We start from the raw sequence: 21,387 nt of genomic DNA on the forward strand, positions 1-21,387 counted from the left end.
AAATTCTCTGGTCTGATGAAACAAAGATTGAACTCTTTGGCCTGAATGCCAAGCGCCATGTCTGGAGGAAACCAGGCACTGCTCATCACCTGGCCAATACCATCCCTACAGTGAAGCATGGTGGTGGCAGCATCATGCTGTGGGATGTTTTTCAGCAGGAGGAACTGGGAGACTAGTCAGGATTGAGGGAAAGATGAATGCAGCAATGTACAGAGACATCCTGGATGAAAACATGCTCCAGAGCGCTCTGGACCTCAGACTGGGGCGACGGGTCATCTTCCAACAGGACTACGACCTGAAGCACACAGCCAAGATAACAAAGGAGTGGCTTCGGGACAACTCTGTGAATGTCCTGGAGTGGCCCAGCCAGAGCCCTGACTGGAACCCGATTGAACATCTCTGGAGAGATCTGAAAATGGCTGTGCACCGACGCTCCCCATCCAACCTGATGGAACTTGAGAGGTTCTGCAAAGAAGAATGAGAGAAACTGCCCAGAAATAGGTGTGCCGAGCTTGTGGAATCATAACCAAGAAGACTTGAGGCTGTAATTGCTGCCAAAGGTGCTTCAACAAAGTATTGAGCAAAGGCTGTGAATACTTATGTACATGTTATGTTTTCGTTCTTTATTTTTAATAGATTTGCAAAAAACAGTTTTCACTTTGTCATTATGGGTTGTTAGAATGTTGAGGAAAATAATGAATTTAATCCATTTTGGAATAAGGCTGTAACATAACAAAATGTGGAAAAAGTGAAGCGCTGTGAATACTTTCCGGATGCACTGTACAGTATAGGTCAGGAGCGTGGGTGGCATCATTAGCATCCGGGATGAGGTATCGTGTGGCAGCTGGTCTCTAATGCAGTGGGTGTTCTTTGTCATCGGGTTTACATTTGGAGTTTACTGCTTTTTGTTTACACCGTTCAGCATAAGAGACATACTTCAACATTACAAAATGGTGGGACAGTGGAAATTCATGGGAAGGCGACATCCACTTTAATGACGTGAGATTAATGAACAGTGTCTGATGTTCGTGTTAGGTCATGGTCCAACAAGAATACCCCCCCCTCCCCCCCCCCCCCTCCTCCAATATGAGGAACCAGCATTTGGTCAAAGTAGAGCCACGTGAGACAAGAATGGATCAGAGTTCTTTGTTTAACTTTCCAAACTTCCCAATTACAAAAAACGACCTTTAGAACGTTCTGCTCTTAAAAAAAAACAACTCGTAAAACAATTACCCAAAGCTTTTTCTCGCAAATTGAGCAAGTGGATGTGAAATTAAAGCTGGTGGTTGGAGGTCAAAAAGGACTTCAGATGGTGAAACTCATTCTCTGTGGATAATCTCCCCAAAACACTCGCAGCAACGCAACACTTTAGAACCCTCCGGTTGGTTCAGCAACAGTGCACCACAAGGTCAGTGTGTGACCTTGAGCATTGTTAACGGGGACTATGCGTCGACTGTGTATATAAGAAGGGAAATGCGTAGCACAACATCTATGGAATAAGCACATTATACAGAGTAAACAGACCCGGTCTGTGTTCTCCAGCATGTTTTTTATTTTTGTGGTAAAAAAAACAAACAAAACAAACCACAGCAGGAAATCAGCCAAACCGTAAAGTGCAGTAACTGACAGTCCGTAAAGTGCAGTAACAATGCTCACGATGTCGTAACCAATGTTGAATAAATAAATAAATTTAAAAAAGTCTATTTACATAATACAAAATTAAAAAAGTCCAGCTGGAGTGTGATCCAACTCAGGATACGACACCCACAGTAGTTAGTGAGTTTTGGTGAATGAGAAACAACTCGAGTCATCCAGTGTTGCTTCAAGGGAGGTGAACACAGTGGAGTCTCGTGAAAAGACGCGTCATGTCACAGTGGTTCGGAAGAAAAACATTTAGAACAGCCCTTGCGAAAGATCAGGCACGAAAGTCAAACAAAGTAACACACACTATCCCCGCCCCCCTCCCCCGATATATAAAATGTCAGGGAAATGAGCTCATAGCTGCTCCAACTTGCTGGCTCAGAATCACAGTTGTATATAACGCCAACTGTTTGTCAGTTTCTCCGGGAAAAGCAGAACATGATCCACCTGCCATGTGACGCCAGCAGCACATGGCAGGTTTTGTTCAATAGTACAAAACGTTCGTTTGTACAGACGAGTCCCGACCGTGCTCCGAGTCCGGCACAGCGGCTGCGGGAGGCAGGAGGATGGATCGAGGAGCACAGTCACGTGAACGGGGGGTCCCTCTCAACGGGGGCCGGCGCCCTCTCACCCCCGGCAGAGAACGTCGGTCTCGAACTGCAGCAGCTGGCCCATGAAGGCCAGGTTGGGCGAGATGACCTGCCGCCGGCGCTTCACGAAGTCGAAGGCCTCGTCCAGCTTGACGCGCTGCGTGTGCATGAGGTATGCCAGGCAGATGGTGGCGGAACGGGAGATACCTGCCTGGCAGTGCACCAGCACCCGACCGCCGCTCTGCTTCACCGAGTCTGTGGACGGAAAGAGGAAGAGAGGTCAGCACGCTGCACGCTCCGTTTAAACACCGCGTTCCGCGACGTCACAGAGACCGTTTTTATTTATTTATTGCCATTAGTTAAGTTGCTTCCTATACGTCAAACTTTACAAGGTAAACGGGGTAAAAACGAGCAAAAAAAAAAAACTGAAATGTTCACACATTTCTCTGCGTCTCGTGCAGCTTAATCCATTTGTTTTGTAATCAGAAGATTACACTGTTGGATCACAAGTCCAGGCTACATAATGGATTACAGTGGCAATACAAGCTGCTAAGATCTTCGGATATTTCACATTTCATTGAGTGTAAATAGACGAAAGCCACCGAGACGAGTATAATTGGCTGTGGGTTTACTGGCTACACTGGCCCTTGTTACTGGACTTTCACCTTAAGGGCTTGGGAGCGCTGCACGTTTAAAGGGGGGAGACTCACCGATGAAGGCGATGGCTGTGGAGAAGCAGGCTCTGATGTCAGCAGCTAGGCTGTCCTCCACGGTGAGCCGCAGGTACTGAAAGTCCCCCTCGTAGAAGTTCGGGCACGTGGAGGAGACGTTGAGCACGGCAGTGATGCCTGCTGCTGCCAGGGTCTCTCTGCGGGAGGAGTGGACGGCGCTGCCTAGAAACAGGAAGGGCAGCAGCTCCACGGGACCACCCTGCAATTTACACAAAGCAAGATTAATCACGACGCAGTTTGGTCTCATATTTGTTTTTATGCCAATGTATTTTTCATCACCTAAAGATTTCTTTTTTTTAACATTCTGTATTGTCTTTTGGTATATGCTTACCTGATCATATGCTGGTGTCATTCGACCCGTCACTACTGGCTCTGGTTCCACCGCAGAGAGGTGATTGCTGGCTGAGATATAGCAAAGCTCTGGATAGGCCTCTGTAAATCCCTCAAATCCACCTAAATGGAGGTCACATATTATTAGCTGAGCCCCAAGCTTTCACCAAAGTCCTGCTTAGAAATGTGTTTGTATTAAACATCTATCTAGATAGGATAGATAGATAGATATTATTGTTATAAAAATAAAAAAAAGTGTCATTACCCTGAAGAAAGCAGATCTGCGTCTGAACCTCGTTCTGCAGGGCGGTGAGCAGCATTTGGCCCACGCTCTCCGCCTTCAGCTCGGCCACAGAGCGGCAGCTCTCATCCACCACCACCACCGGGGAGAACTCCCCGCGCCGCAGCCGGCCCAGGAGCGCCTTGTCCGGGACGAGCCACTCCAGGGCCACCACCGCGCTCTTGGATCTGCGACGCAGCACCGAGTTCCAGTTGACGTTTCGCGACTCGCAGATGTGCGCGAAAGTAAAATCGAGGAAAGGTCTGCAGTCTAGCACCACGTGGCCGGCGGAGGCGTACTGGTCCCGGGGGGTCCGCAGTATGTGGACCAGCTCATTGCCAGCTATTTCCAAAGGCTCACTGCTTGAAGCCATGGCGGAAAAAAGTACTTGCAATTATTTAAAAGTAATAAATAATAAGCGAGCAGCTAAAAAAATATATAGAAAATAAGAAAACTAAATCCGCGTTAAGTGTTTTACCCCTTTCTGTGTTATGAAGAGGTTGGAGGTGACTTTTAAACCTACTGTAGCTTACTTGTTGACATCTCCGTCGGGTCCACTGCAGTGTTTAGATTGAGCAGTTCACTTGTTCATTGATAACAGCCGTGAAAGAGGGCGGGGTCACCGCGGCCCCGCCTGGGCCTTCTTCATGTTTATGAAGAAGGCGACAGCGTCACAAGCGGAACGACCATATACGGCCCGGCCGCCACTCCTTATATGGACATTGACGTCAAGTCTGTCTTTCCTACCGCGCGCACGTGGCCGTTAGGGGTTATCCCGTGTTTATGTGATTGGGTGACGTTATTCAGAGGGTTAAAACCCGACAGAGCACTAGATTGAGGCGGAGCTTTTGTTTTCATGAACCCCACGAAGTCCCACTCTCCTCTCAATGCTCTCCCGATTCTTTCATATTGCACATGGTGGAAAGTAACTTATTTTTTGTGAGCTTGGCTCATCTGTTTATGTCATTGTAAACAAATCCCGTGAAAAGACCCAAACCAACAGTGCGTTACAATAAATACAGGGCACTGTAGTTTTTAAGTAAACGTTACTCAAACAGGAGTAAACAGTGCATTAGTTGGGGACTATTTTCAGCTGCGGACGGAATCAAAATAAATAAAATAACTACGGTGGACTACCTATTCCCCACAATGTGGCTCATCTACGTAGTTTGAATAGTTTCCGCACAGTAATGGAGGTCGTGGAATAAGATGTATCAGATGTTAGCTTTCTCTGTGGGCTTGTTTACAACAAGAGGGACGATAGAATATTACCAGATAACAAGGATGTTAAAGATTACACATCGCAAACGGTGTTTGTAAAACAATAATGAACGCGGAGACGGTTTGCAGGGTGTTTTCCCCATTGAAGTGGTTGCAGCTGGGATGCCATGTTGGCTCTTTCTTGGTGACCTTAAAATACCTTGAAACTGATAAAGCTCAAACTGTTATTTTACACAAGTGATCAAGCTCTGAGTAAACAATAACAAGGCATGTGTTATATTTAAATAAATTTTCACTTTGATTACTGCTTGTTCAGTTGAAAATATATCATTATAAAAAGATTGGAAGTTTTAAAGCCTTTTTTGTGCTTATTACTTGGAGTCATTTTCACCACACATTGTCTCAATTCGACGTGGGTAATATTTAAGTCCAGTTCTTCTAATTGAGTAGGATATTGTAGACGTCTCATTGTCCTGAAACCCGCAGACACACACACACAATACTTCATGTGCAGTGCGGGAGTGTTTTAAACTGGTCAAATGACTCTGCCTTCCCATGTCTCCCACTCAAACCTCTGATTCCACTTTCTTCATGTTCCCACTTCCCCTCCCTTACCGCTGCCTGCAGGCCCCTCCGCAGCGCTCCCACTTTGTCATGCTCTCCCACTGCTGAGGCGGCGTTTTCAATCCACACACACACACACACCGTACATCACGGCTGTCAGTAGAGCCAGCTGAGCATTCATTTACATATAGCCTTAACCTTCACTTTAGGCTCCAACACACACACACACACACACACACACACACACACTCACAAACACGCGCACACATGGTGTATAAATAAATAAGTGATGAGTCGAGTGTGTTGGGTCGGAAGACTGTGACTGTGTGAGGAAGTCTGAAAGGATGCTTTCTTTTTTGTCTCCCCCTCAACCTTCGCCCCCGTCTCGGCAGCCTGACAGGAAACGACACCGCACACACATCCTGTCACCTTGCATCCAGGCCTCGACAACTCACAAGCTGTGTTACGTATGCAAAACTTAGGACCCAAACTGCCCCCCTTGCCCTGAAACACCTGAGCAATGATTAATGACTTAGTGGCTTATAGTTCCTGGACTCGTACGTCAATCGATAACTCGCTTTCGTTGAGGATGTTTCCTCATCTGTCCTACGCTACACATCAGAGCATTTTTGGGGGTTGGCTAAGAATTAGCCAATGATCACACCTCGCCTGACGCGATGCTGAGAGATGGGTGGGAATTTCTTGTTGTTGATGATGATGATGATGACTCACTGTCACGGAAAGTTTGATTTTCACAGCGATGCTAGGGGCCGACAACAGCACGAGACATGAAAGTTGAAAAAGAGGTGACGAAGGCGGTGGAGGTTACGACAGGAGTTGTGTGAATAGAGGGGACTATTTTTATTATTTTTTTCATCAGCTGCGTGTCATCAAAATGAACAGAGCACTATAGGGCGGATGGAAGCAGAGATGGTGTTGCAAGAAAGCGTGGACTTCAGGGTGATGAGATCGTTATCGGTAGTGTGAGAAAGAAAGTCGCCCTTGCTCTATCCTCTTGATGAAAGAACACATAGGTAAATAAAACACGAGTAGAAACCCTGGTGAAAACGTCTGTTGCTAGCTTTTTACCCCCCCCCCCCCCCCACCCCCCTCCCACAGGGGGATTATCCAGGATTAATTGGATGGCTGGGACTATTAATCTCTGAAATCCCCCCCCACTGTAATCCAAAAGATTGACCTCATCCCTGATTCCTCTCATAAACACCCACGTGACAACGCCAACGCTCCACTGTCAGATTGTTGAACTGTTCTAGCGAGCTGGTGCTTAATGTTACGGAAAGTTGAGCACTTTCTCGGGGATTTTCTGTGTGTGTCTGTGTGTGTGTGTGTGTGTGTGTGTGCTGTACGCTCGGGTTTTATTACACCACAAACCTTCGGTTTTATTGGTGAGATCTCGGGTCACATGGACAGCTCTCGGTTGGTCGTTGAGGACAAAAAATATGTATTGATCAGAAGTGTTTTTTCATTTCTAGGCATTCACTGTGTACAGTGTTCTTCATCACACCGGGTTTCGTGTGGTTCTCCTCTCTGTCCTCTTACTCCTCGGCTGCTCCGCGGCCCTCCTCTGACTCATCATCATCATTCTATGAAGATTAAAAAAACTAAAGAAATCACCACGTCACCTCTTTACCATCCACCCCTTTCTGCTAACCTCCAGACCCGCTAACTGTCTCTCGTTCTCTCTTACCCCAGTACAACTGTGAGGCCTACGCCCGCTGCCAGACTCAAAGCCGTAACCATGGCGACGACCGGCACCAGCAGGACGGCGGTAGGTTGAAAAGGCGAGTAGTTGTCTCCGTGAGGCAGGGAGGGCGGAGTGATGACGGGTCGGCGTGTCTGGTCAGGCGAAAGAGCGACTGTGAAGGAAGGAAAGGGGGATGAAAACAACGGAGAGAGATGAGCTTATGGAGTTGTTGTCAAGCAATTCGATTTGTTTAGAAGTTAATAGTTTAAAAAGCACATTTCAATGCAGTTCAACCCTGTGATCTTTGTATCAAAAGCCATACAGCAATAAGGAACATGTATGGAAGAAAGCACAGCGACATAATAGAGGAATAAAAACAGCAACCCACTTAAAGAAATGGACACAGCCTACATCCGCCCTCACAGACACAAACCACAAACACATATACATACGCAGGAACTAATTATAAGCCTCTCATTTACCTTTTGAACATGCATTCATTTCTTTTAAATGAACTGTGTTTCTAATTATACTCGGGATCTCCTTTACGATTTAAGGAGCACTTGTATTACAACACCAAAACCGGAGACGTTTGATCGTCAAGTGTTTCATTTACTGAGTTAGTGGCAATCGTTAAAAAGTGCTGCATTAACTTGGATGCGATGTCGCCTTTCGACCCGCGTGAGTTAAATGATCTGACAGTTTTATGTCTGTGAAGTCTCAGGGTGGTACACTACCAGCGAGTGGGTAAGTGACCCGGTAAAAGACGGTTCCATCGCGGCCCTGCAGAGAGCAGCGATACGTCCCTTGTTCATCCACGCGCAGCTGATTTAGGACCACGGATGAGTCGTCTGTCACCACCAAGGCTTTAAAATCACTCTCGTTCAGCTGCACGCACACACACACACACACACACATACATACACACACACACACACACACACACACACACACAGCTAGTGGGTGTGAAGTCAGCTTCAAGATTCACGATGACACTGTGCAGCTAAATAAGGGACAGAATCTAACAGGAGGGAATCATGGGAAGTATGCAAAGTGGTTTTAAAGTGCTGAGCTACGACTCCAGCTTCTGTTTGAGCACACGTCTGAGGGGGGAGACCTTTTCCGTGCCTGGCACGCCGCGGGCCCAGGAATAGTGGTATTCTGGTGCCCCCAACAGAAGATGATGCCACGGAAGGAAACAGTTCAGCACGGCCTGGCCTCCCTCCTCAGCCTGCACTGGGAGCTCTGGAGAAAGGGGAGCGAGGAGAGGACAACAAAAAGAGAGATGCTTCATTCATTTGCGTACGGATTACTTGAAGAATCGTTTTCATTAGCTGCGCACATGGACGTGCGGCAGTGCCTGGCTTAGGGACACATTTGCACACTCGTGATAGCACGCAATCCGTGTAATCTGAAGAATGGTGCGCTCCCAGTTCACGAGCACACAAACAAGTAAATATAAATATACCACCGCAGTCCTGCTGGCCAGAGGGAGAGGGACAGATGTATATCTTGTAACGACAGGAGAAGCAATCCATCACTCTTCGTTTCAAAAGCCCTGGACACACACACACACACACACGCACACGCACAGACACACACACACACACACACACACACACACACACACACACACACACACACACAGACACACACACAGACACACACACGTGTCCTGTAAACATGCAGTGATGGGATATCTGACCTCTCTACAGGTCATAAATGGAAAACAGCAATATGATAACAATGGATTATTTTGAGGGAATACATCTAATACAGAAAAGTTACTATAAAATAAAGAATTTCTGTCACATTGAACAGTTGTAAAGAAATAGCAGGTACACATTGTGCCTCTATGAGGATTCACACAGCAACAGAGGGACGGACCAGACAGAACAAACTTACCACACTTGTTGGGGCACAATCCTGGGGGAGAGAATAAGAAGTGATCTGTAACTAATGCATCTTGTACACGACAGGGACTTACACAAAGTGCCCCGCCTCACACTGTGCAGATCACTCGCTGTTATTCATGCCAACTACCGTCACGGATGAATGTGTCCAAGTGTTTTTCTAAGATCTTCCTGCCCTTCTCCAGGATCTGAATGGCCTCAAATGTTACAGATCCTGAACAAAAAACAAAAAGAATAGCAGGCCGTGCCTTAAAATCCGGCGGACGTAGAGTTTGTTCTGATAACAGTGTCATGTCTAAATATATTCAGTGATGATGCAAGGGAACACGTTTTGTTTCTCACCAGTGTGCTTGGTTTTCAAGAAGCGGTCCAACTCACTGTGGTACTCAGTTCTGGCTCTGTACAGAGTGGTAGGATCTGAGCAGTGGGAAACACGCAGTCATTTATAACTGATTTCTATTATTTTACAGCTTAGACATCTCACTCATATTTTTTATTCACACCAAATGAGTGCCATAGTTGCCATATTTGGGAAAAATGCAATTAAAAGAACAGGCAAGATGAAGGAACACGAGTTACTATACGTGAGCTACCAGCTTGCGCCGTGTTGTTTTCGAGGCAAACCGGGTCTCGAGCTCACCAATGACTCCCCTTCGCTCCTGGCTGGTCTCCTTGTAGGACACATAAGCATGGTCGCAGATCTTTTTCAATTCAATCTGGTTGTCCACGGTGGGAGCGGACAGGACGAAGTCCTCGAGCAGGAGTCTGATCTTGCGGTCACACTGCAGACAGGCCTTGGCTTCAGGGACCCAGCAGAGCAGGGACACCAGCATCAGCAGCATCTGCCCTCCCCCCAGCTTCCTGCACATCGGGAAGAGTCACTTTGGCTCCTGGGATTCTGAAACAGAGTCGCCAAACATTGTTGCTCCTACGAACATTACTTTCACTTTTTACTGCAAGCCTCATCATCACTCCTACAGCTGCTCTTCCGGGAACTGGTCATTTTACTGTTACTACTGCTACAGTACCACAAGTACTGGTGTTACGCCAATCACTCCTGTTTTTACTTTTACGATCAGGCCATTGTTTCAATTACTGCAAAAATGCTGTTGGGGTTCATGCAAGGCTCATGATTTCTGTATAAAGTATAGGTATTTCTGTCAATGTAGTTTTGGTCATTTTATTAATTTAAATGTTTATCTATGCACCAAAACACAAATGCAAATTCCTTGTCGGTGAAAACCTGCTTATCAATAAACCTGTTTCTGATTTTATGAATATAGAATTTCACAAACCGGTTTGGTCCGATTAACGATGGGAAAACCAGACACGTTCAGTTAGCTGTCACATAAAGACACCTGAGAGACATGTCATTTTGCAAGAAAATAAAAAAATTAATTGATTATTTTTTAAATAGTTACAGTTTTTCTCGATTGCTAAAACACAAAACCTGGTTCCTGTAGCACAAACAACCAAACCTTTTCGTCATTCCCAGAAGCACACACACATTTCCCATAACCAAAAACACAATTCACCTGTGTCCACACATGTCTCAATATTTAAAACACTTTCTGCAAAACCTTACACAAAAGTGACCAAATAAATCATTCTTTACACTATGTGTTCATTCAGCGAACACATGCTCTCAATATAATTAACTCAAGTTATCATAACATAAACTCAGAGATCACACCCTTCTCAAGGTGAAAACACTCATCCTGAACACACCAATCAGAGTTGGGGGTCAATAAATAGAGCTTAGAGGCATGCTCATGTCCTTTTGAACAATGGATCCCAACCATGCAGAGGTTGAGAGACAAGAGAGAGGAAGAGGAAGAGGCAGAGGCAGAGGCAGAGGCAGAGTGAGATGGAGATGGAGATGGAGATGGAGCTGGAGATGGAGATGGAGAGGAAGAGGCAGAGGCAGAGGACAGCAAAGACAAGTAATTTCTGATGAAATACTATGGCCTGACCCTGACCTGAGACAAGATCATGCTGATATTGATGCCGATGCTGATGAACCTGTATATGTGCTCAATCTGGAAGTGCTGTGAATAAACCCTATTATTGACATTTTGGTGGCAGTGTGTTGAATTAATCCCTCCTGTGTGTAACAAACACCAATGTATTCTGTGTTTTGACAGCTTGTGTGTATTGTCTGAGGGTAAAGACTGATTGGGAGCCAGACGTTAGATGTTTGGACTGTTGGGTGTGAGTTTTTAAAATTAGGTGTGAAGATTTGAAAAAATGGAGAGTTGTTCCAGGAATTGTGTCTTAGCAATCTTACAAAACTGTAATAGTAAATAAAAAAAATTATAAAAACAATTGCCGATTATAAATACTGTGTATCATCTACTCAATTAACAGGCTTATTTATATATATATTTAACGAGATCTAATCATGTAACTTAAGCCCAGTATAAACAAGAACAATGAAGAGAATGACCTTTTGACCCAGGCCTCCTCCACAAGGCCTACAGATTAGAGGTGAGGACATCTTACTGGAGACTAGCAAATCCCCCAACAACAACTCATTAGCTAACTAAATGACCAAAACTAACTGACCTGAATTTGCTCAGCTAGAAACCAGCCGTGGTTTCTCTTCTACTTCTCTTGACTGCTGCTGCTGATATACTAATACTTGTGTTTACAGTAATTAGGTTAGCAGCTTTAAAAACAATGTCGCTGCTTCTGCTTTACTGCAAGTGCTACTAGCATATTTGTTGCTACAGCGTTAGCTAGCCGGTTTATTGTTAGCTTCATTCAGCAGTTGGTGCCACAACCACCACTAATGTCGCCATTTAAAAAAAGAAAAAGATACTAGCTATGTACTAGCTGAATGACTCTACCCTCTTCTACCGTTGGCACTACGTTACTCGCCAACAGATATCAAATGGAACAACAATAACGGCAATATCGGTATGGAAATAAGGTAACCGAGGACACACCAGAGCTTGGATTCCAGCGCTCTCCCCCCTGTGTGTAGCTTGTTGCTGCCACCCAGTGGTGACTGAGAAGACATGACACAGACGCAGCACAGGGCCAGCTGATTTCTTTTACACGGTCCGGGTCAGCTTCTTCTATTGAGATACGACCGCAACAAGCTACTGGTCTGTTCGCCCCTCAAAGTCCTCGAGGACAAATAGTGAATAACAACAACACAAATGCAGCGAGGTTAAATTACATAGCTAACTAGCTATATTCATAATGGCAGATCAAATGCTACAAAGATCATTTTATATTTGAATTGTTTCTATGGAAAACAGTATCATTTAAAAAATACTGCTCAATACTATTAGCTAATAGTTAATCGATCTTGTTTAATGCTCTGCACTGTGTTGCTGACGTTCGTCTCTTTTTGGAAATAGTTTTGAAGACTACATTTCCCAGAAGCGCATTGGGTGATGAGCGACAGCTGAATGGACGGATCTTTCGTCGCGGGGCGGTAGTCGTGGGAGTTCAAAACGCTCTGCGGCTGCGCAGTGGGTTACTGCGCTCACAACTGTACACATTCACCCGAGAGATTCCGATGCGAAGGTAAGATAACTCTGTTTTTACGACCACGGCGCAAACGACGACGGTCTTTATGTATTCTCGAACTCATGTATGCGTTATTGACATGGCCAGCAGAGCTTTTCATTTCAAACAGGGCCGTCCCCGAGCCCAGTTGGTGGGAACCGGTTACTGTACGTCCCAATCGGTCTCGACGCAGCCAGTCAATAGTTCGTGTCGACGCGTGCGTGTGTGTTATCGATCGGGCTCTGACACGTCGTTAGTCTAATGTCACCTCGGCTCTCTCGTGCTCTCGGCGTATCTGTGGGCAGCCGTCACACTGTCTGTTGTTGTGTAATAGTTCAGGCATTCAGCTTCAAAACTAATGTGAACACAAAACAACGTGCAGTGACTGTGGAGGAAACGCGTGCCTGTGAGTGCAGCTTATTGCACTGCACTGACCAGAATAGACAGTTGAACTGCTGTATATCAAAACAGTAAGCACTTGTCATGGAATATATGTGTCCCCCCCCCATAAGCAGCACAATAATGATGCTTTTGTGCATGCCTGCAGCAATGCTTGTAAGCCCACTTAGTTAATGATGGTTTCCTCACAAGGCAGTTGGGGCTCATATTTGGGACTTGTAAAGGATTGTGCAAGATGTCTTTTTAAAGAGGAAGACGAGTCACGCAGCAGTGAAGGCGACCCAGTTCTTTTTTTGCAGGCAGTGCATTTGCAGGCTTTTCCTTCCCCTCCTGCTGCATTGCCACGACACCCTTCATCAGAACAAAATGAGAACGTAGAGCTGGAGCTTAATGATAACCTGTTGGGAGGTTAAATATGGTTCTGTTGTGGATGATTGGCCCGTGCTCCGTCTGAAAACTCTGGGCTTGCTGCAGTGCCGTTATTTGAGGCCTACTGGCCTTAAATGTTATTTACTCCATGTCCGAGGTGCTCCTTCCTACCTGCTAGGTGAACGTAATTGAACCCGTGCTGACACGGCGTCTGTACTTTCTCTGATCACAGCCTGTGTTTTCATGGTGTCATCGGTTCCATTGCCGTCGGTGCCGATGTGTGGCGACAGAGCACATCTACCCACCATTTACCAGATTAAAGCTTATGTGCTGTCGTTGCCGGACGCTGCGGAACTACGCTGCAGGACGCCAAACGCCAAGTGCACACAGACCCAGGACAGAGACATGGAGCATTGTTGGAGAGACAATGCTATTTTAGAACCACAGATCCTGGAGACTGTCAGGGTTAATAACTAGAACTGAAACAAACCCACTCTGTGATGGGCGTTTTATAAGAGAACATTACTGGATTTGTATGTCCCACAACGAATATTTTGAACTTTACTCTTTACTGAATTTTATATCCACAATGCCGTCATGTATTCTCCCATCCTGTCTGATGTTAAGGTTGACTAGTGTTTGACGGGATGATATCTAAGGGTGGCTTATTTCTCTCTCCCTGACGCGGTGTAAACGACGGGCCACACGTACTTCCAACTGAATGATGATCCCCGTCTGCCTCTGTCTTGTCTCACAGGTTTGGACAAATCAGCCCTCATTCAGAAATGGAGACTCTGCTGAAGGTCGGCGGATAGGCATCGGGCTTCCCTTCGTCTCTGCTGCTGCCAGTGTAAAAGACATCTTGCGTCTTCAATGACACTGACGGCGAGTGAAAGCTGAAGCTGTCCACGCGTCCGACTCCACTACTCATCCCTACGCGTCTCCCTCCGCCCGGAGGTCTTCAGAATGTATCAGATCGTCCCTGTGGCTCCCGGGGAGCAGCAGATGGCCGGGGGAGCTGGTGGCTCTCCAATGAAGAAGAAACTGAGTCGCGAAGGCCGGCCCCTGGTGGCGGCAGGCATATTGGGCTGCGTGCTGGTGGTGGCTGCTGTAGTTGCCTGGTGCTACTACTCGGCGTCCCTCCGCAAAGCGCAGCTGCTGAAGGCTGAGCTGCTGGAACTCGACAAAGACGGTTTTGTTATTCATAACCAGGCCGGGGCTGTCATCTTCAGTATGAACTTCAGGTGGGTTCGCTGTTGGGATGGTTTTTAATCGTAGATCAATCGGTTTATTATTGTTTTGATTAATCTTTTTGTCTATAAAATGACAAATACCCACCACCATTTTCCAGTCATCAAGTTGACACGGATTCAAATTCTTCAGTCCAACACCTGAAGATATTCAGTTTACAATAAAATCAAATCAAAATGGACTAAAGAAGAAGATTTAGATTTTTTTTTTTTAAGAAGCTTGTACCAGAGAATATTTTGTATTTTCTGCTTGGAAGGTGACTCAAATATTGAATCCATTGTAAAAAAAAAATTTAAATCTTGGCTTACACACATTAGTAATTAAATTATAACGACACTATCACCCTATCGCCTCAGCACAGTTCCACTTTGCATGCCGAGCTGTTCTAAAAACGCTGGAAAGTGACTCAAATATTTAATACATTATAACAACATTTAAATCTTGGCTTACACAAATATTAATAATTAAATTATAACAACACTATCACCTTATTAGGGCCTCAGCACAGTTCCACTTTGCATGCCGAGCCGTACTGAAACGCTGCCTGTCTGTGGATGTATAATGGACATTACACCCTGAGGGAAGACCGATTTAGTCCTGTCCTTTATCAGCACAGCGCTCATCGACAGTACGACCTTTGCTTTTGCAGCAAGAGAGTAATGGACCGGAGCATCCAGTATCTTCTGTATTATGATTGCATTTTCTCCTCCGTTTATTATGATATGCTATTCGTGCTTAGTTAGTGCATTGGCTGATCAGTCCATTTATATTTTCTTGACCCTCCCAGGTCTGGCACTCTGGATCTGGACTCCTGCTCAAAGGAGAGGAACATTCTGAGCTGCAGCCGGTCCGGTTCTGGCAAGCTCAACTTCTTCATCCAGACGGTTCGACTGAAGGACACGGTGATGTGCTACCGCGTCCGCTGGGAGGAGCTTCAAAGCAAGCGCTTGGTGGAGCACGCCATGGCCTACAACGACTCTCATTGGTACGGAGGGGCGGAAACGGCCACCCAGCACTGGCCTATCAGGATGCAGGGTGAGGAGGAGCCGCAGCCTTTCATCACCAGTGACGTCTACTCGAATCGTAACGCCTTCGGGGGGATCCTGGAGCGCTATTGGCTGTCCTCGAATGCGACTGCCATCAAGATTAATGACTCTGTTCCGTTTCATTTGGGCTGGTCGGAGAAGGACAGGACACTCAGGTTCCAGGCCCGATATGAGGACTCTCCCTTCAGACCACCAGAGGGTCAGCAGGCCTTACCTGAACTCAGCTATCGAGTGTGTGTGGGATCAGATGTTACCTCGATTCACAAATACATGGTGAGTATAGACGTACTGTGTGAGCAACACATGCCACAATAGCATGCATTATTCGTTTAGTGCAGTATAGTTGCGTTTTTAAGTGTGAATTGTTTATACGCACCAAGTAACTGCACAAGAACCCTTTATGAACACATGCGTTGGTTCTCTGCCAGGCAAATTGTTGTGCACTTAAAAGATTGAGGGCAAAGAGAAAGTGTAATGTAGCATAACAGGTTTATGACTCAAGAGCAAAGTTTAAATGAAGACAGGAAATACCCGCGGCAAGTTTCAGTCTTTGCAGGATGTTCATCTGATTTCATAATGTATTCCTAAAAAAGAAAATTAATCCTGAACAGTTCTGTCAGTAGTTTAAGTAAATTATCGGCCAAAGCCACCAAAAAGTCTCTGGTTCGAGTTCCATTGTGAAAACTATACCCATGAAAATGTAACCTTCCCCGATTTAAAAAAAAAAAAAAAAAAAAAGACTAGCTGCTTAAGTATCAATGATTTTAATCTGATTTAGTTTTGATTCCACACCACTGCTGACATCTCTGTAAAGTAGTATTTTAAGCAATAGTTTGATATGATGGGAATTATGCTCAGTTGTTGTTTCCAAGGCTGAGATGAGAAGATCCGTATCGCTCACATATCTGTGCGTTATATGGCCGCTTAGCTTAGCTTAGCTTAGCACGACGACTGAAAGCAAAGGGAAAACACTAGCCCGGCTTAGTTTTTATATCTCCATGGTGTGAAGCGAAAATAACAAATATTTCTTGGCTGGGAGTACTGATTATGCTAAGCTAACTATCTGGCACGTAGCTTAATATTTAATGGACACATACGAGAGTCGGTTCTGCCTTTATCGTCTCACTCTTGGCTCGAAGGCGAATATAAGGAACACAACTTTTCACTGTGCATTTTTGGTTAGGGGGGAAAAAACGAACAAGCAACAACTGTTGATGCACGTTCCCCCCGGTAGTAAGTCTCTGTTCTAAATGCATGTGTTGTGCTCAGGTGCGTCGGTATTTCCCAAAGCCCATCAAGGTGCCATCTCCCGAAGTCTTCAAACAGCCAGTGTGGTCCACATGGGCTCTCCACAAGACGGCGGTGACTCAGGAGAAACTGCTGCGCTACGCCTCCGACATCACCAAGTACGGCTTCACGTGCTCCCACCTGGAGCTGGACGACCGCTACACGGCAGACTACGGAGAGTTTGACTTTGACCCGCAGAAGTTCCCCAACGCTAGCGGCATGTTCGACAAGCTCCGGGAGGACGGGTTTCAAGTGTCGCTCTGGACGCACCCTTTCATCAACTACGACTCCATTAATTTCGGCGTCGCTGTGGAGAAGGGGCTGTTCGTCCGGGAGCCGAGTGGCGAGCTGCCCGCACTGGTGCGCTGGTGGAACGGCATTGGGGGGATCCTGGACTTCACCAACCCGGAAGCCCGCGAGTGGTATTCCTCGCACCTGCGCATGATCAAAACCCGCTACGACGTGACGTCCTTCAAGTTCGACGCGGGAGAGACGAGCTACCTGCCACGCCAGTTCAGCACCCATGTCCCACTGTCGGACCCCTCCACCTTCACCCGCCGCTACACGGAGATGGCCATCCCGTTCAGTGAGCGCGCGGAGCTCAGGGTGGGGTACCAGAGTCAGGACATCTCCTGCTTCTTCAGGATCATTGACCGAGACTCTGTGTGGGGTTATGAGCTTGGCCTCAAGTCCATCATCCCGACTGTTCTCACTATCAGCATTCTGGGCTACCAGTTTGTCTTACCTGATATGATAGGAGGGAATGCATACCCCAACCGCACCGCAGGTAGGGTACTCCATAACATATGGCTGCAGAGAGCATTAGAGCTGGCTCTCTCAAAGATACATGCTGATGTGGTTTTAATCTACAGTCTGATATCTGCGTTGTATGTTCAGCTGGTTTAGACGGCAAGAACGTTCTGCCGGACAGAGAGCTGTACATCCGATGGTTGGAGCTGTCTGCTTTTATGCCCGCCATGCAGTTCTCTATACCACCGTGGGCCTACGACAATGAGGTGAACAAAGTGATCCATTTCATCCTCGCTGACCACTGTGACGCTAACACTGTGACGCTAACACTGTGACGCTAACACTGTACCTTCTTTGTGCATTAACCTCCCAGGTGGTGCAGATAGCGCTGAAGTTCACAGGGCTCCACGAGACCCTGGTGGCCCCGAGGGTTCTCGAACTGGCAGGCAAGGTGCTTGATACTGGGGACCCGATTATCCGGCCCCTCTGGTGGATCGCCAAAGACGACGAGGCGGCGTACAAGATCGACTCCCAGTTCCTGATCGGCGACGACCTGATGGTGGCGCCGGTGTTGGAGCCGGGGAAGCAGGAGAGGGACATCTACCTGCCTGCAGGGCGCTGGAGAAGCTACAAGGGGGAACATTTTGACAAGGGGCCCATGTACCTCACCGACTACCCTGTGGACCTGGACGAGATAGCTTTCTTCACGTGGGTCCACTGAAGGCATTAAATACATGCATACATGCAGTACATACATACATACATACATACATACATACATACATACATACATACATACATACATACATACATACATTTTTCAAAGGGAAACGACTACTAAAAGGGATCAAAAAGGGAGCATATTGTGATTTGTATTTAAAAAATGTCTTCTCACGTCTCCTGAACTGCGCTTTCTTTGGACTACCACCCAAAGAATTAGAATGAAAACCTTCTGATTTTCTCGCTCCATCCATAAGCCGATCCTCATCCTCATGTGCCTTCCACAGCCGATAGTTAGACCGATCTCTGATTGTAGCGTCATCGCAGTATTCCACCTGATGGACATCTAGAGTGCTCCAAGGCCCACGGCTCGAGTGGTTTGGGTTTTTAAGGCTGATGAAGGGGTAGATGAAATACTTTTTCATTCCATGTTTTTTTTCTTTTTTGTGGGCTGACTGGGTTGGGCACTGAACCGGCAATAAATACGCACAGATGCACTCAGAGGGCATGCCTAATCTTATGTCACCATGGCAACTGCTGTATGGTGGAGAACACCCCGAAGTACCTATGGTTGAAGTTATCATGCATTCATTAGCATTGCGCTGACTGCAGCGTGTGGGTCACTTTGTCTTTTTTATATTTATGAATGTTTGATTTGAAGAATAGTTTTTGAGTCTATACGTAGTAAATTGCCGTGACTCTGCTAGATCCCCAAATTAGTGCCCCAAATTTAGTGCAAATATTTGTACGTCTACATTCCTGTGACCAGCATTTCAGTGCCAAAATTGTACTCCTCCATTAATCGCCGTCTTCCATCCGCTCAGGGGAAATTTAAAAGAAGTTGGAATTAATTTTGTGGATCCACGGCACGAAATGGATGTATTGCACCGACACTACTGGTTTGCCTTGTTAAACGGGTATTGTTCTCAAAGATGCCATGTTATAACGTCCCGTCCGTGTCTGCCTTGTAACTTTATTTGCCTTATCGGCTGAACTAAGCTGTGCCGTCCTGAAACACACAGTGATATATATGCTTGATGCTTTGCACATTTCACATTTGGGAGCATTGCCATTGCAAAGTAATCTGAATACGTGTCTGTCTGCTCTTACACAGTGATTTCTGGTGTGGAAGTAAAAACACACTACTGGTAAAGTCATCTAAATGCCTTGCTTGAAAATAATAATAATACAATATAAGCTAGAGTGAGCACTGCTATGCACCTGTTCAAGTCACTATATATATATATATATATATATATATATATATATATATATATATATATATATATTATTATTATTATTATTATTATTATTGTTTTTTTTTTTCATGGAATTAGAGTATCTTTCAAATTGTTCCGATGTTTTTTGCTTGTTGAAAAATGAAACGGCTGTGAATTGCATTCGTGGTCTTATACCATCAGATGGCGCCAGCGTCACAAATGTGCCGATCTTCAATGCAGTGGCTTTAACTTGAAAACTAGACTGCAACACTGCATGATTTGGATTATTTTATGCATACGCTTTTGTGGAGAATCTAGATTAATTACTCCGTGTCGGATGTATCTCAAGGAATCAATTTAGAACACTGGAAAAATTCAATTGGACAATATGTGGCAATTATTTGGTGCAATCTGTCTGTGTATGACACAACAGAGTTTAAAATGCCAAACAAAAAGCGGCCCTATTTATTACTTCCTTTGCATATTATCCATTCTACACACATTTGTCTTTGTATAATAAACTTAAAAGATTTGACCAATTATGTGCTCTCCACTTTTACATATCTGTAGATTGACTTCAGTTTATTCATGTATATATCGGTCTGCCACATTTCCTGATTTCTGCTTTGTCTTTTGTCCACCTTGTAAAATAAAGTTTAGCCTCATTCTGTCTTAGATGATAGAATATTTATGCAGGATTAAGGCCCTCAAGAAACAATTTATTTGACAGCTGCTATACTTCAGCATTACTTTTGGTGATACGCTTAAAAAGTAACTGCACTCAAAGCAGGAAGTGCTGAATCTTAAGGTAATCCTCAGGATCAACATCTAACCACGTAATGTATTTATTTGCTCACGATGGTTCATAGGTTATGACCTATTTTGTCACCGTTTCTAATTATTCACATGATTCATAACAAAGCTATTTGTTTTGCTGTAGCCTATATAGTGATCTGAAATGCAGAATTGTACGATTAAATATATAGTGTTTTCATTGTTTAAAGTTATCTTGTGCAACTTCTCAGTCCACATGATCTACAAAAAAACATTGAACATTATAACATCTCTCTTTACACAACATGTTCCAACTGCCCTTTGCAAATAAAGGTGTTGCAGCCTTTTCTTTCAGTTTTCCGCTTACGTTAACAAGGACAGTTGGAATAAAGGAAGGACACTCAATAGTACAAATAACACAATAGTACCTACTGTGCAGAAACTACTTCAGTGAAACCACGTGTGGAGGCTATCAATTAAATTTGACCTTTGATTTGATGTGCTGCTATTGTAAAATCCAATTTATTTTACACTCCGATGTATTGAAATAATTGACATCAATTTGGTGACGGACGTTAACTACATTTATACGTGTTGTATTATGTTCCTGAAGTTAGACCGGGAACTATTAATGGTGCATGTTCATGAACTACTAATGGTGCACCTTGCCTGTACTGTCAGTGATGGAGTGATGTCGTGGTGAGCCGTCTCGTGTAAAAAACTCTTGCGGGAGTTTGTGTTTGATAGGTGACGAGTTTATATTTGGGAGGCAGAATTGCGACCTGTGGTTTTTTTCTCCTTTTCCGATTTTTGTGCCTCCTCGATTCCTCGCTCCTCCGGTTTTGTGACCCAGGAATCGATCTCAGAGCTCCATCTTGAAGGACATCCCAAAATGTTCGCTCGAGGATCGTGGAGGCAGGTAAATATGAAAGAACTCAGTAATCTTGTATCTCTACTGTTGCTTCACCCGCATTCCGAAAGTGGTTCAGTAACGACAGACTAGTGTTGCTTCTGGTTTTGCCGTCCGCTAACTATGGCTGCAAACTCTCAGAGAAGGCCAAACTATGTGAGAGTGTC

General features: G+C 45.3%; 3 protein-coding genes across 3 annotated transcripts; 1 reads left to right on the forward strand and 2 right to left on the reverse strand.

Annotated features, from left to right (window-relative positions):
* Positions 1 to 1,530: 1,530 nt before the first annotated feature.
* Positions 1,531 to 4,200, reverse strand: dusp2 (dual specificity phosphatase 2). The gene is made up of 4 exons (XM_034542674.1): positions 3,558 to 4,200; positions 3,294 to 3,415; positions 2,942 to 3,161; positions 1,531 to 2,486 (listed from the first exon to the last, which is right to left on the reverse strand). The coding sequence occupies exons 1-4, from the start codon at positions 3,943 to 3,945 to the stop codon at positions 2,269 to 2,271; spliced, it is 948 nt and encodes a 315-aa protein (XP_034398565.1). The 5' UTR covers positions 3,946 to 4,200; the 3' UTR covers positions 1,531 to 2,268.
* A 2,531-nt stretch (positions 4,201 to 6,731) lies between these two features.
* Positions 6,732 to 9,817, reverse strand: LOC117736980 (izumo sperm-egg fusion protein 1). The gene is made up of 9 exons (XM_034542675.1): positions 9,616 to 9,817; positions 9,318 to 9,392; positions 9,106 to 9,189; positions 8,968 to 8,988; positions 8,531 to 8,620; positions 8,180 to 8,307; positions 7,800 to 7,950; positions 7,066 to 7,234; positions 6,732 to 6,961 (listed from the first exon to the last, which is right to left on the reverse strand). Exons 1-9 carry the CDS (start codon positions 9,815 to 9,817, stop codon positions 6,877 to 6,879), a joined length of 1,005 nt encoding a protein of 334 aa, XP_034398566.1. The 3' UTR covers positions 6,732 to 6,876.
* Positions 9,818 to 12,343: 2,526 nt separating this feature from the next.
* On the forward strand, positions 12,344 to 19,574 carry LOC117736981 (myogenesis-regulating glycosidase-like). The gene is made up of 6 exons (XM_034542676.1): positions 12,344 to 12,512; positions 14,020 to 14,506; positions 15,301 to 15,832; positions 16,829 to 17,633; positions 17,744 to 17,862; positions 17,970 to 19,574. The coding sequence occupies exons 2-6, from the start codon at positions 14,229 to 14,231 to the stop codon at positions 18,315 to 18,317; spliced, it is 2,082 nt and encodes a 693-aa protein (XP_034398567.1). The 5' UTR covers positions 12,344 to 12,512; positions 14,020 to 14,228; the 3' UTR covers positions 18,318 to 19,574.
* The last annotated feature ends 1,813 nt before the right edge of the window (positions 19,575 to 21,387 follow it).

Source organism: Cyclopterus lumpus, chromosome 9 (assembly GCF_009769545.1).
Source record: "Cyclopterus lumpus isolate fCycLum1 chromosome 9, fCycLum1.pri, whole genome shotgun sequence".
In the NCBI taxonomy this organism is placed as follows: Eukaryota; Metazoa; Chordata; class Actinopteri; order Perciformes; family Cyclopteridae; genus Cyclopterus; species Cyclopterus lumpus.

What these genes read in the sequence shown, in the direction of transcription:
- dusp2 (XM_034542674.1), bottom strand. Translation starts at nt 3,945, where the DNA reads ATGGCTTCAAGCAGTGAGCCTTTGGAAATAGCTGGCAATGAGCTGGTC. An exon ending in TGACACCAGCATATGATCAG is followed by an intron (nt 3,162 to 3,293) that starts GTAAGCATATAC and finishes TGTAAATTGCAG; the next exon opens with GGTGGTCCCGTGGAGCTGCT. An exon ending in CACAGCCATCGCCTTCATCG is followed by an intron (nt 2,487 to 2,941) that starts GTGAGTCTCCCC and finishes TTCCGTCCACAG; the next exon opens with ACTCGGTGAAGCAGAGCGGC.
- LOC117736980 (XM_034542675.1), bottom strand. Translation starts at nt 9,817, where the DNA reads ATGCTGCTGATGCTGGTGTCCCTGCTCTGCTGGGTCCCTGAAGCCAAG. An exon ending in GGAGCGAAGGGGAGTCATTG is followed by an intron (nt 9,393 to 9,615) that starts GTGAGCTCGAGA and finishes CCCACTGCTCAG; the next exon opens with ATCCTACCACTCTGTACAGA. An exon ending in GCGTGCCAGGCACGGAAAAG is followed by an intron (nt 7,951 to 8,179) that starts GTCTCCCCCCTC and finishes GTGTGCGTGCAG; the next exon opens with CTGAACGAGAGTGATTTTAA.
- LOC117736981 (XM_034542676.1), top strand. Translation starts at nt 14,229, where the DNA reads ATGTATCAGATCGTCCCTGTGGCTCCCGGGGAGCAGCAGATGGCCGGG. An exon ending in ATACCCCAACCGCACCGCAG is followed by an intron (nt 17,634 to 17,743) that starts GTAGGGTACTCC and finishes TTGTATGTTCAG; the next exon opens with CTGGTTTAGACGGCAAGAAC. An exon ending in CGTGGGCCTACGACAATGAG is followed by an intron (nt 17,863 to 17,969) that starts GTGAACAAAGTG and finishes TTAACCTCCCAG; the next exon opens with GTGGTGCAGATAGCGCTGAA.